Source organism: Brachionichthys hirsutus, chromosome 2 (genome assembly GCF_040956055.1).
Source record: "Brachionichthys hirsutus isolate HB-005 chromosome 2, CSIRO-AGI_Bhir_v1, whole genome shotgun sequence".
NCBI classification, from domain to species: Eukaryota; Metazoa; Chordata; class Actinopteri; order Lophiiformes; family Brachionichthyidae; genus Brachionichthys; species Brachionichthys hirsutus.
Genome location: NC_090898.1, coordinates 9,429,205 through 9,443,218, shown reverse-complemented (window position 1 = coordinate 9,443,218; position 14,014 = coordinate 9,429,205). Strand labels below are relative to the sequence as shown.

Here is a 14,014-nt window from a genome sequence, read left to right as displayed (position 1 = left end):
CTTTCAAGTCCAATTACAGAGTTAAGTTACACAAGTCCTCTGCGTAGAGTAACAGTAGTAGTGAATACTAGTCCAACAAGGATCCCCTGTAGTTCTGCGTTTATGGGAGTTTTGTAGCTCAGAAATAAGACACTCCACTAAGACATTCAGGATAGTCACCAACAACTATCAATGGTTTCTCCTGTCAACAGACCGGTTGGAGGTTTTTGCCCATTGAAAACAAAGTGACTCGCAGAAGGGGCTCCGCCCTCCACCCACCGTCCATTTTCTGTTTACCAGGAAAATCGCTCCAGAATCGAATACCCTTCTGTCAAATGCAAAGGTTTGACTTCAATGCTCAAAAGCCATACTGAGTTAATAAGACACCATGGAGCATTTTAGGGAACGCCTGAAACCAAATAAACATTACTCAGCACGCCCACTTCTAAAATAAGCAATTCCATGAGACAAACCTAAATTAATTATAGATGGCATGGAAAACTGAAAGTGCAAGTTCTTTTTCTGGATTTAAGCAACTCTAGAGGATGGGGAACGAAGAACAGAGAGAGGGAGACTGACTCAGTTTAGAAATGTATATGCAATCTTTTTTTTCTCCTTTACTGAGACGTTTCACAACTTTGGCCATATTCTCCATCTCAACCCTTCGCTTCCATGGAGACCAATCATAGGTTACGCCCGTGTTCGTGTCATGGCCGTGTCGACAGCCAGCATGTTGGATTGAAGAGTGGAGTGAAGCACAGTGAACTTATCTGTTGATATCCAGTCTTGCAATTTTCTATCAAACCACTGGATTACCCATCCATTTGGTTTTTAAAGCTTAGTTCTTGTTTATTTTCCTTATCAGACTCTCTGACTGTTTTTCATACCCTCTCTTTCTCACACACACACACACACACAAATCGTTTCTCTTTTCTATCTGTTTCATATCTCAACTATCTTTATCACCTTTCTTCTTTTCTTTTGTTCTGTCATTTCAATTTGCACTACAATATAAACTTCAACATATCACACATCATACATGCACTGTCACTCCTGTTTTTCTTTTGACCGTGCGCCTCCATGGAGTGTGAGCATTATGCTCATGCTGACACCGGGGCATTACCAATTAGAAGAGGAATGTAACATCAACCCTCAGGTCACACAACAGGAGACTGATGACCAGTTCGGTCAGAATAAAATTAGGAATGACATTGAGCAGAATAACGGATCTAACAGTCTAAAAGTTTCACCACAGAAATGCCAATTTAATGATGATGGTGGTATTCTCTGCACTACTTTGGATTTTATTTTTTACCATTTTGCCATATGACATTTGGTGTTGTAATGATCCACGCCAACATTTTTCAAGTCTTGTCATCCCACTTACTTACAGTCAGATTCCAAATGACATTTTCAATCCTGACATGATGCCAGGGATAACTAGTGCCAGCCATCCCCTGTCAGCATTTATTGTCTCAGCTCCATCACTAAGAGCTCTGAGAGTCTCCTGGCTCACTCTGAGGAGAACTTGTCTCATTATAAACTTTGTGATAAAAAAGCAGTGTTCAGTTTCTTGAGGGAGCGTAATACCTCAGGGCTGATGGTGATTATGACCTCACTCTGCAGCTCTTTTCACCTGTGCAGGTTATTGCTGGACGATGAGCAATGAGTTGCAGTGAAGGTATTAAAAGTCCGAAACATTTACTTTGGTATTATACTGTATAAAATGTGCCACAGTAGGACTGCAGAAAGTAAGAGGGAGCTTGTGTGAAGTCAAATATGCTTTCAAATGCATAATGCACAGCTACAAGCATGAAAAATCTACATGCCGATACATAAACTGCATACATGCTATAGTGCTCTCAGGTTCATTATTAATGAATGGGCATTCATGCCGCTCTCAAAATAGTGTACTATCAACATGGCTGCCTGGCATGACAGAAAAAGTCAATGAATATTGGATTGCATATATGATTGCAGCAATCAATAGTGTCAGATGGACCAAAATGAAAAAGATATTCAAGGTTATAGAGAAACTGCAGCACACTTTTCACCATGGGTGAAAGGGTCAAGAGCAAATGGCAAAATTATTCTGTACTAGATAATGTATTGACTTACTCTTTGCAAAAATAAAACAGAGTGACGGTGGAAAACGGGGTGGAGAAAAGGAATGAGAAAACCTAACAGTTTTTATTTTGCAGTTCCGAGCGTTTCTACTTTTTGCTCCTACTCTAAATTAAAAATTATATCTTCGATGGACAAATTTAACCGAAGCAGATTTCTGATTTACAGTAGCATAACTGCAGCTCTTTCATCAGAATTCCCCGGCAATGAAATGAATTGCTTGAGCACTCATCAATATCTCAAATAGTGTGAGGGTAGAAATGGGACCATGGGAGTTAAATATAGCATCCTCTAAATGATATTTGCTCAGTGCCCAATACATTATCTTTAAGATCATGAAAGGAAACATTGGTTTAAAAGAGATATGATGCACTGAGATGCTGCAGATGATTTGTAAAGTGCAGAGCTGTCTCAGATGTGTAAGTTATTCATCCAACAACAAGACAATACAATGTCCAGTCTCTAACCAGGTGCTCAACAAGATGAAGGTTTGATTCAATCTTGAAATCTTGTAAAACTGATGTTTGAGAAAAACATGTTAATTCATTTTTCCTCTCAAGCATCAGTTTTACAAAATAATGTAAAAAATAAATAAATAAAATGAACATTTCTTTAAAATAATTTTCCACATGCATGATGCTGAGCTGTTATCAGCTCTGCAGGAATGAACAGCACAGATATTTTACTTTCACAGTCTGAACTCTTGTTATTCAGTCTCTGCAGTCTCTCAAACTGAGAAAAAACAAAAGAATATCTGGGGCAAATGTCTGAATCCTGTTTTGTTAATTCACGCCAACAGAGTTTGAGGCATACATCACTCTGCCAAACACTCCCTGCCAACAGGGTCTCATAAAATGTTGACGAGAACGATGCTGTCTGTTGACAATGAGATAGTCAGAGCTAAGACAGCTAGCGCCAGCAGTAGATTGAGACTCTGTTTTCAATATTTGGATTACACTGCACAATGAGAAGGAAAATCAGCTTGGGAAAAAATGGACACTGGTAGCTTGGCTTTGTTTATATGTTGTGCAGAGATTTATAATTGGTTCATCATTTCCCATCTATTAGTGAACAGTGTTTTATGAACTGACAAAATGCTCCATTAACTCTGATTATATCAGCTCCAAAGCGCCGATGCTCGTCTTTCTTTAAGCTCGCTGCTCGCCGTTGCAGTCCCCGACGTAAAGCAAACATCTTCCAGCCTTTGTATAAAACCTTGTCTCTCCTGGGGTTGATTTAATACTTCGCTCCCATTTCATAAGGCGAAGTTTAAAAGACCACAAAACAGACAAAGAGTGTTTACAAAAGGGGTCAGCTGACACAGAGGTGATTGTAGATTCACATCCTTTCTGTCTCAGGGGAGCAGAGTCTGCAAATGTTCTTTCTTTGTGCAGCAAAATGTGAAGAATGAAATACCTCCCACTGCGTAAGCTAAAATCAAGATGCCATTGGGCCAGAAATGTATTTGATGTAAAGCGAGTGCAGTGTTCCATAACACAGACAATTAATCCCTGACAAGAATTCGGCGCGCGTGGTCCGTTGAATAATAATAGGAAACTATAATCAATATTTTCAAAGTGGTATTAATAGCAATGGATCACATGACTTCTCGTAAATGAATGGAACACTTCCAGTTTGTTAGCTTAGTTTTCTGGCTCTTATGTCAGCCTTTACACAAAAACCACAGGCGTGATCTTGGAATTACCGAGCAGCAGGCACGGCTGGAGATTAGCAGAATGGAAAACGGCTAAAGGAGAGAGAAAGCTGGACATAATGTTGTTGCATCTGCTGAGCTTTGAAATAATCAACTACTGCTTGGTTTCATTTGATGGTTGATTTGCACACGATTTGTTCGCAATGTCTTTTTTTAAATGAGTTTGTTTGTCTGTCCGTTTGGCAGGAATTCACCAAATGGATTTTCAGGAAACTTGGTGGGAAGGTTGGGAATATGACGGGGAAGGAATGATTATATTTTGTGGTGGATCAGTGCAAAGATGGGATTTTTTTGAACATTGCATGTTTTTTTTTTTCTTTACTGTTTTTTGTTAGTTGCACAAATTATAAGATATATTTTCTCAAACTTGAATTTTCAGTAAATTGATGACGAAGAAGCTAATCGGTGATATTTTCCCCCTCCTTGATGAATCCATTCTGATGGCACTCGCAGCAGTTGATTTTAATCATATGGAATGCTGTCGCTCGTGAGTGAGACGTCACCATTTATTTGTATGTGTGGTCATGCTATTGCACAGCCTCAGTAAATTTGGGCCAGCCTTTGAAGTCTGTTAAATGAGATAAGTCATGAAGACAAACTGAGAGCTTTCTGTTCAGCTTCAGTGCAGTGTATGGGTGTGGATGTAGACATTTTAAAGGGTTGCTTTTGGTCCCACAAGAAGTCAATCTAATTCTAATTGAATGTTTGACTGGCTTCCTGGTCTAAAAATACATGGTTTATTGCATGGGTGCTACGGACTCCAAACGATGACCTGCATGACCTTCAAAAGGTTAATGTTAGCCGCTTTCCTCCATAGGGTCGTCACCCGGAATCATCTCGCTTTACACTGGATGTAATTGAATCTGATCGCGCCATCCACAAGCATTAGGTATAGGCGTCTCATCTGGCAGAGGAACAGGAAGAGATACACTTTCCTCTCTTTGTTAAAAGCACTCGAGTATGATTATGTGAGCATCTTTCTCTTCTTTCCGTGAGGACAGTTGGCTCTTTACACAAACACACATGCACGTGTACACACAATAAGATAAAAACTACAATTTGTTATTGTATATACCGGGGTATATATATATTCAATATATTTTATCTCACTACCTGAGTTTGAACCTGGACATGATGAAGTATAAAGCTTTGTTTGTGTTACCTCACTGTGAGATCAAAAATCATCAGCTTGTGGAAACATTAAATGACATGAATCAAGAAACCTTTAAAACCAGACGGAAAAGCTTGTGGATTTTGCTGATGCAGAGTCCAGAAACAACAGAGAGAGACCAAGAATAGCAGCATCCTGAGAAATACAAGGCGTGGAGTGATGCCATAAAAGTGCTTTTTATGTCAGCCCAACTGGAGCTGCATGAATAATTGCAACCAGTTTCTATTACTCTGTGTGAAGCCACAATTTTCTAATGATAGCTGAACTACAAAAAATAAAAATAGGTTAGCCATAAAGAAAACAAAGGAAATACAGAATTAGCATTTCATTATTTAAGTTTGTCCTCCATAAAAAATAAATATCCGAAGAGCACAGAAAGGACGCCGCATTAATATGATGACAACTGTAAAATTTAATGTTTTTACTGAGGTACTCTTTAACTTCTGTTTTCAAATCTACTGTCCATCTGAGATGAGAGCATGAAATATGCCGTCAATCAAACCATAACTGATTTTCACAATTTGTCTCTTTCTTTGTCTTTCCATGCAAATATTCTCAGCTGCCTAAACCTGCAGGGGACATGAGGCTTAAATTGCTATCAGAGTAAGTGGTACTGATCTCATATTTGATATTGACTGGCTTAACTTTTGCTTTTAAGATATTGCAAATGCAGACAAAGGTCATGCTGCTGATGGTTGGGGTCAAATTTCAGCATCACAAACTCTCAATGTTCATTGTTGCTGTAAAAATGTCCTCCGAATTCTTTATAATATATTGTATACATTGGATAAGTAAATGCATACGGTGGTGCATTGACTGTCTTGCAGTCCTGTGTGAGTACAGCTCTGGTTAAGATTACTGCACATCTCTGCAGAAATGCTGCTGCATAATGTTAATAATGAGCCAGCTTCCAGAGAACTGTTGCCCAGAGCCTTGAAGGGACTGAGTGACACCTGGATTTACACGATCCTGCTGTCTTTCCCTGTTTAGAGACTGCAGTCTCACGCAGGATATTTGCATCAGCTTAATAGCCTCGGACCGGGCTTCCGGCAGGCGTGCTCCAATGTACAGTGCAAGTACGTGTGCTCCATTGCTTCATGAATTCCCTTTTGTACCAATCACTTGAAGTAAAATTGCAGTTAATCCACTGCAAACTTGTCCCAGGACAGATAGATAATTAATTGTGAAGTGTGGTGTGATGAATGTGCTTCTGTCTATGTCCAGAACATTGGCCCCCAGTGTGATAAGGGAGAACTGTGCAGCAGCAGAGCACGTTGTTAGGCTGATGTGTATCTGTTTTATCAGCCCAGACCAGGTTACCCTCATTTCCTTGTAGCTGCTCAGCCCAAACCCTTTCAGGGTTCCAGATAGCAGCTGATAGTATTTTTCTTCTACCTTTTCCTTTCGGGCAGCGTCACAGGGCTGCTCTGAGAGTCTTCTGCAGTAAAGGAAGATCTTTGTGATCCTGAGCCAGAGGTGCATTATGTACCTACAGAATGCTTTGCAGAGTACAAGCATCATTTGCCATGCACATTGATACACTGAAGCACTGCCACTACAATGTCTTTGGGGCTTTTATGGTAAATAATTCATTATGTATTTTATAACGGTTTAGTTTAAAGATTTCCAGTGGCTCAAACAACCACTTCTTCACATCTGTGAGATCTGTAAAGAATAAAGCTAAACACCATTGGTCATTTCTTAAACTGGCATCACATGAATTCTGAGCTGTGTTTTCTGACCTTTCAAATATTGTCTCTCTCTCTGATGTACAAACCTGTCATTTATCACGTGCCCATTTTGCATTTTCCCGCAGGCTTGTAGTGAGCAGATTTAAAACTGTGCTACTTGAGAGATAATCTTTTTTTCCCAAAAGTGATTTCTCTTTTGCCAGCATGTTGTTTTAACTGAAAAATGTATTGTGCTCATCACCATGATATAGCAAGGTGCTTACAATATTAGTGATTTATTGAAAAATAAAAGTAACTGAGAGAAAATGTATTTCTTTTTTGCATCAACCTGGACATTTTCAGAAACTTTTGCCTGATTTGAGCAAGGAGGGGATGAAAGAAACTTCACAACAAAAATATATTTAAATATGACGGATCCCTCATGTGGAAGCTGCAGTTATACTCAGCTGGCTGTTCTTGCTGTTGCTGTTGACAACACATTTCTGTGTTCACGGTCAGTCATGTTAGGACCAAAAATAAAAGCTGTGCACAACAAAATCAATGAAAATCTTTTTTTTTTTTTTTTGGGGGGGGGGGGGGGGGGTGCATGGTGTTGCTGTTGCCAACTTCAAACAACATCTATGTGCCTATGCCACAGAGAAATTCAGTAATTGGAATATAAACCAAACACAATCGCAGCAAGTTTGCGTGTTGAATTTAGTCATAGTTCATAATGCTGTAATGTTTTACAAGACTGTGGCTCAATATCCATGAATCCATTCTCCCCTCAATGAGCACAGTTTGCATCTGTTTTGATGAGGGACTGATATGACTTATAATAACCTCTATCTGAGAATGAATGTCTCCAGTCTATTTATTTATACATTGCTCATTAGGATGGCACCATAAAATAATTTTCTTTCCTTGATAGGTCGGTTCTTTCTCATGCCTGAATTTTATCAGGAATTATGTTTTTTAAACCTGTGGTCCTCCAGCATGATCCTTTTCTGCATGCTGCAGCAAGCTGTGAGTGTATGTGCATAATAAACTCCTTCACTGGGTGTGGGAGGGCAGGCTGACTTCGTACCGCAGCACTTATCCCACTCTAGAAAATCTAATAAACTGCACCAATCAAATCAGATGAGTGAGGGAATCAACTGGCACTCATAACCCACAGTAGCATACTGTGAGGCGTCATGGTGTGAACCCTGACTGCAAATAGCAGCTCATCCACCTCTGACAAGAGAGTCTCAGCAGGTGTGGAAGGCTTATTAAAATGAAGTCGAAGAAATGTAAGACACGTCCGTGCAGAGACAGAGAGTGGGATAACAGGAGGGTGGCTCGGAGATAAACATAGGAAGACAGGTGGAAAACATGAAGCTGCATGCCAAAATGAGAATATGTGTTCTCACTATCTCATTTTTTAAATGGCATGTTTAGCTTTTCACATATGCTTGTTAATATCTCTGCTGGAGTGTGTGTACAGGTTCATCACCCTCTAGCTGATACAAGACATAACAATGTCACTGCCTCAAACTGTACAAATGTGTTGATGGAGATGAATGGAGGAAGAGGGAATAGTTCACAGCACTCATTATTCACGTGTCATTGACTTAAAAAAATAAGAGAATCTAGTGAAAGCCTCCAACGTGGCTATTTTTTAAGAATAATTTAGGGGGCACCACATTTTAATCAGCACGTTCACACCAATAAAATGTGCCAAACACTTGCATGTCAATTCAACAATAGCACACACACTATAGCACACACACACAAAAAGAATAGAACAAGTCACACTGACACATATGAAGTGAGTGCTGCTTTAAATACCAGCAGTGGCAGGTCACAGGCTGTGTAGCCCTCTGCGTTTGTAACATCACTGCTGCTGCCTGACAGTACTTCTGTTTTTCGCTGCACAGCCACATGACAGAAAAGACAACTCCTCATCTTGACCTCAACAACCTTTGGCTTGAGGCACACAAACACAGCTTCATTTAAATTCTTATCACTTGCTTCATGTCATGGTTTTGTATACAAACACACACACCTACCCATACATATTCCTCCTGGCTATGTAAGCTTAGTTTAACTTTGGATCCTTTACCTTATAGTGGTCAGTTCATTTTATTAAATTAATATGTCAATTGTAGCTTTACATTTATTTTATTGAGTGTACGTGTGTGTGTGTGTGTGTGTGTGTGTGGTGGTGGGGGGGGGGGGGGGGGGGTTGATCTAACACATCATTTAGCCATGAATCCCCTTTGGTACCCCACAGTGAAAGTACAATTGTGATTTTACATCAGTGCATACACAGAATGTGAACAGTAACAGGGCATCACTGATTACCTTGAGTGAGCTCTGCTGCTCAGTTAATCACAGTTTACACTTCAACTCTAGCATAAGGTGAAGCCTGGGGGGGGGGGTGGTTGCATGCATTTGTGCACTTCATTTGTTTTTGTGAGAACCAATTAAAATTTTAGACCTTGGTATTGAAGACTTTTTTTTTTTTTTTTTTAGAATGAGGAATTTTGTTATGTATAAAAAAATAAAGGAAACATTTTGTCTAGTCCTCCTCTCTGATGAAAGGTTTATAATATTGGATTTAGGTTAGGGTCAGAGTTGTAGTGGTTGACGTTAAGGTAAGTGCTGGAAAAACCATTGAAGGTCCTCACAAGTATTTATGTATATGCATTTATGTATATATATTTGTATCTGTGTGAGTGTTGGGACAATAGATAGATAATCGTGAAGTGTGTTATGATGAATGTTCTGGCTATGTTAAGAGGATTGCATGCTGTATGATAATGGAGAATTCTACAGCAGCCCCAGGTATAACCCAGAAAAGTGTGCAGTGTGCAGACATGGGGGAGGGTGTACTACAACACATCATTGTTACCATAGCAATCCCCTGTTCGGTTACAATCTCTCACATAAATATATGGTAATAGATTTTTTGTGGAATTTTTAGATTATGCAAATATTTAAAATTCAATATTTTCATTATGTTGTGATTGAAGGATAAGAATTATATTTATGACAGCATAAATCCATCACCCAATATCACCTTCATATAAAGGCTTTGATTATGCAATGCACTGCTTACTTATTAACAGAAGATGCAGTAGAATAAACGTCTGTATTTGTGAGGAAAAAAATTAAGACATCTTTTAACCCTTGGACTAAAATGTTTCAATTTATTGTAGAGTAGCAAATGTTATTCAGTTGTTTTTGTTTTTTGAAATAAATTATAACATAAATAAATATAAAATACGCATTCAAATACTGCAATTTACAAATGAATGAGGTTCGTGGGCTTGTTTTCGATCTCGTCAAATAATCAACTCTTTCTTCTGTCTCGGCGCCATCTTCTGGTAAGTTAAAAAACTAAACAGTGAAAAGGAATGTTTCCAGTGAGTTTTAATCGAACAACACAAAAGTATATCACGAGAGCCAGTGTGTTGGTGACACCGTCAGTCAATTTACAGAGTATTTTGTACTTTTCAAGGTAGGATATTGGTGTGTTGTCCAGACTTTGTTTTTAAAAACTAAACAAAAATTAGGAAAAATAATCAATTTACCCCCGTAAAGCAATGGAAGAATTATTTGTATTAAACAGGGAATTGGAGTCCAAATTATTTTACAATGTATTCAAATAACTAGAGAAGCACTCTTTGACAGAGAAATATAGTTTAAGCAGAGGGACAAAAAAATAAAAATAATAATCCGGTCATAAATTTAAAAAATCCTGGTTCCACATGGTGATCTGGATCATCATCAAAATGTTCTAAACTGTTCATGGTATCTTTATACTCCAACCATGTAAAGTAAGTACAGTACAAGTTAACAATCAGACAAACAAATAGACAGACAGACGCCGTCAAAAACGTGACTTCCTTGGAGAAGGTAAATATATTACAGTATTTAATATTCGTTTTGAAATGAAATACTTTTATTAATCATCATCTGCGGACAGATGACCCAAAAACTATGACGGCAAAAGGAAGCCCCATGGTTCAATTTCCTAAAACACTAATCCCATTTCACACATACTGCCTCTAGGTGGCAGAAGAGGGCCGCCGCCGGCCTTTCAGTGCATTACAACTCCGGAAGGAGGGAAATAGACGAAGAAGAAAGGCGTTACGCGGAATAATTAGAAACAGGAGCGGTGAGGTTACTTCAAACAACAGCGCGCCGATTTAGCGATGGCTGATATCGATGCTCAGATGGAAGGTTGAAAGTTAAAGAGCTGTGAAGCACCAGTGAGCCTGCTATTTAAGATCATGCTAACTAGCCGCACATTGCATTTCAGTGTATTAGCGGTATTTAGCTAAATCTACTCGTAAAGGCTGTTTTCTTTTATACTCGATAAGAGAAAACTCGTGTCGGTACACCTACAGGCCAGTGCGGGAGGTGCAGCGAAACCACAGATCATGCCGGCTAACGGGAAGGTTATCCCGCACACCCCGTTGGCCGTGGACTTCTGGCAGATTCGCAAGTGTCCAGGGACGCGGTTGTTTTTCCTGTCTCACATGCACAGCGACCACACCGTGAGTCTGAGCTCGACCTGGAGCAACCGGCCCATTTACTGCTCGCCGGTCACTTCCACGCTCCTCAAGCTTAAATTACAGGTGAGACGCGCATGAGTAATATGCAGATTGAAAACATACCCTCAACCAATCCATTCTGTTATTACAAAGTCAAATCAATTTAGTTTAAAAAAAAATTATATTATCTTTGTTTTATAAGAAAAGTGATGTTGAACGTCGATAGATCTGTTGCTGCATTACATGTCCCACACGTCTGAATTATCTTATTTATTTTTCATCAGGTGAAAGAGCAGTGGATCCATCCATTAGAGCTGGGCGAGCCGTGCGAGCTGCCACTGGATGATATTGGCAAGGAAAGGCTGACGGTCACGTTGATAGACGCCAACCACTGTCCGGGAGCCGTCATGTTTCTGTTTGAAGGCTACTTTGGATCTATACTCTACACCGGTCAGTGTCTAAATGCACAAGCCAAACAACTTGTCACCTGATTTAAAGGACGTAAGGAATATTGTTCAACTCTGACTTTGCATTCTTTATTTCAGGAGACTTCAGATACTTACCTTCGATGTTGCGTGAGCCTTGCTTGAGAACCAACACTACTATAGATGTCCTCTACCTGGACAATACAAACTGTGACCCCAACCGCACTCTGCCCTCCAGGCAACGAGCCACTCAAGAAATCAAGGAGATCATCCGCAGCCACCCCAGCCATGATGTTGTCATAGGTAAGTAGTCCCGTTAAAACGATAGCACAAAATTACACTGGTTGGCTTGCTAGTCAAAATAATTCTTATATTCTGTGCAGCCATCTAACAAAAACATAAGATTTTATTTTTTTGTAGTTCAGGAAATTAACTTTATTTAGGTCAGAATGACATAAAATACGAAGCACCTGGTTAATGTAACAGCAATGGAATGTGACAGAGATTTAAGAGCCCAGTTTGATTGTTCTATAACTTGAAATGATTAAACTAAATTTGTTGTCCTTTCCAACTTGCATAAATTATCTTTTTGTGTATTTCTGTAGCCCTGCTGCTCCTCCCTGTCACCCAATAGGCAGCTGAGGCAGGCTCTCATGCTGTCTTATGCTGTTTTTCAGGCCTTTATAAGCTGGGTAAAGAGTCCCTGCTCTTGGAGCTGGCGATGGAGTTCAAAACATGGATTGAGGTAAGTTTTGAGAGGATGGAAACTCTCAAAGCTCTGGAACTACCCAACGTTTTCACCACTGAGGCAGGAGCCGGTCGTATCCGCGTTGTGGAGCAGTCAGAGATTTGCCCTTCCATGTTACACCAGTGGAGCAAAGAACAACCCACTTTGGCAATCGTACCGACAAGCAGGCTGATTGTCTCCCTCCACCCCGATGTCCATGTGGTGCCGTACTCCGACCACTCGTCTTACCAAGAGCTGGAAGATTTTGTCTCAGCCCTCAGCCCTACCTCCATTGTACCAATTGTCGGTAAATATTTACCTGGAAACATGTGTGCCTTGGTTCGCAGTAAAAAGCGCCAAGAATTTCTAGTGCCAGAGTCCGTCCAACACTTTATGTTAAGACAGCCCGAGAGCCAGCTCGGCTCGCCAGCATACACCGGCCTCCACCACAGATACCTCCAAACGTGTGCTCCTAAAGGGGTCATATTTGAATCTCCCTTAAGGAAAACTGGGAAGTCGTTTGAAGAAACGGCAGAGGCAGACCAGGATATTTCTGAGGAAGACCTGGACTCAGAAAGCAGTGAACAGGACCCAGAGAGTATCCTCATGGATATGAGCAAAGACACCGTTCCTGAGAAGCACAGAAGAGGACCGAGGGATGTGTGGAACCTAAACATTGTACAGACGGTGTCTGAGGATGTCGCCAATGAAGAGTCTGTGTCAATCAGTCAACTCGTTCAGAGCAACGTTAACCCAGGGGACATTCTGTCAAACATCGAGGCCTGCTTGAATCCAGTCTCTACCCCAAGAAAAGGTTTGCAAACTAATGCCAAAACCACCAAGACAGCATTTCTGCATAGCAGACATGGAAATGCTCGAAACAACCACATGTTGTCTGACGTTGAAAGCACGAGCCAGCAAAGCACACATGGACTTGATAAGGTTGGTGATTTGCCGCCGCAAAGCGTCCTGGATGATGCGTCCTGCAGTTCATCAAACTATCTGACCGTGTTGCAACAAGAGGAAATAGACAGGATTGAGAACACCATTTTAAATGATGATGATCTCTTCACAGGGGAGGACTTAAAGATTTATGGCATCTTGCAGCCTAACTTTGTGAAGCGGTTTACCCTCCTTCCTATACGTCACGCAAAAGATTCTGGCATCTCAGATGATGGGATCTGATATTTGAATGCATGTGTAAACCTGGAGTTTTTATTTGTACCTTCCTTTTTTAATTATCTTTTTGTGTGCTGGAGATCAGAGGAGCTGGATTGTATTTAAGAAGGATGACAAGAATGTTTTTATAATATCGTTGGCTAGATTCTATACTTTTCATCACTGTAGCCTCAACACCTTCGATGTTAAATCAAGTGTAATATTCCGTTTTTTCCAAAACAAAGGACATGTTTTGTTAAATAGAAAAATAATTACCAATTTTCACCAATGTTTGCATAAATGGCTTATTTCACTGCATGTTTGAACAGAAATGATGACAAAAGTCAACAATTATTGTTTGCCTGACAACCATCCATCTTGACATGTTTGCAGCCTTTTTTTATACTTTCACATTCAGTTTTGGCATAAGTTGAAAAGAATGATCCAAGTTTCACCTGTGAGAGCAAAGGCCTTTGAGTTTTACATTTAAAAAAAAATAAAA

General features: G+C 40.0%; 1 protein-coding gene across 1 annotated transcript; it reads left to right on the top strand.

Annotated features, from left to right (window-relative positions):
* The first annotated feature begins 11,088 nt into the window (after positions 1 to 11,088).
* On the top strand, positions 11,089 to 13,539 carry dclre1b (DNA cross-link repair 1B). The gene is made up of 4 exons (XM_068752807.1): positions 11,089 to 11,286; positions 11,487 to 11,652; positions 11,748 to 11,930; positions 12,305 to 13,539. Exons 1-4 carry the CDS (start codon positions 11,089 to 11,091, stop codon positions 13,537 to 13,539), a joined length of 1,782 nt encoding a protein of 593 aa, XP_068608908.1.
* Positions 13,540 to 14,014: the final 475 nt, after the last annotated feature.

Excerpts from the sequence above, each read along its gene's own strand:
- dclre1b (XM_068752807.1), top strand. The coding sequence starts at position 11,089 with ATGCCGGCTAACGGGAAGGTTATCCCGCACACCCCGTTGGCCGTGGAC. Across the intron at positions 11,287-11,486 it reads TCCTCAAGCTTAAATTACAG|GTGAAAGAGCAGTGGATCCA; the intron begins GTGAGACGCGCA and ends ATTTTTCATCAG. Across the intron at positions 11,931-12,304 it reads CAGCCATGATGTTGTCATAG|GCCTTTATAAGCTGGGTAAA; the intron begins GTAAGTAGTCCC and ends GCTGTTTTTCAG.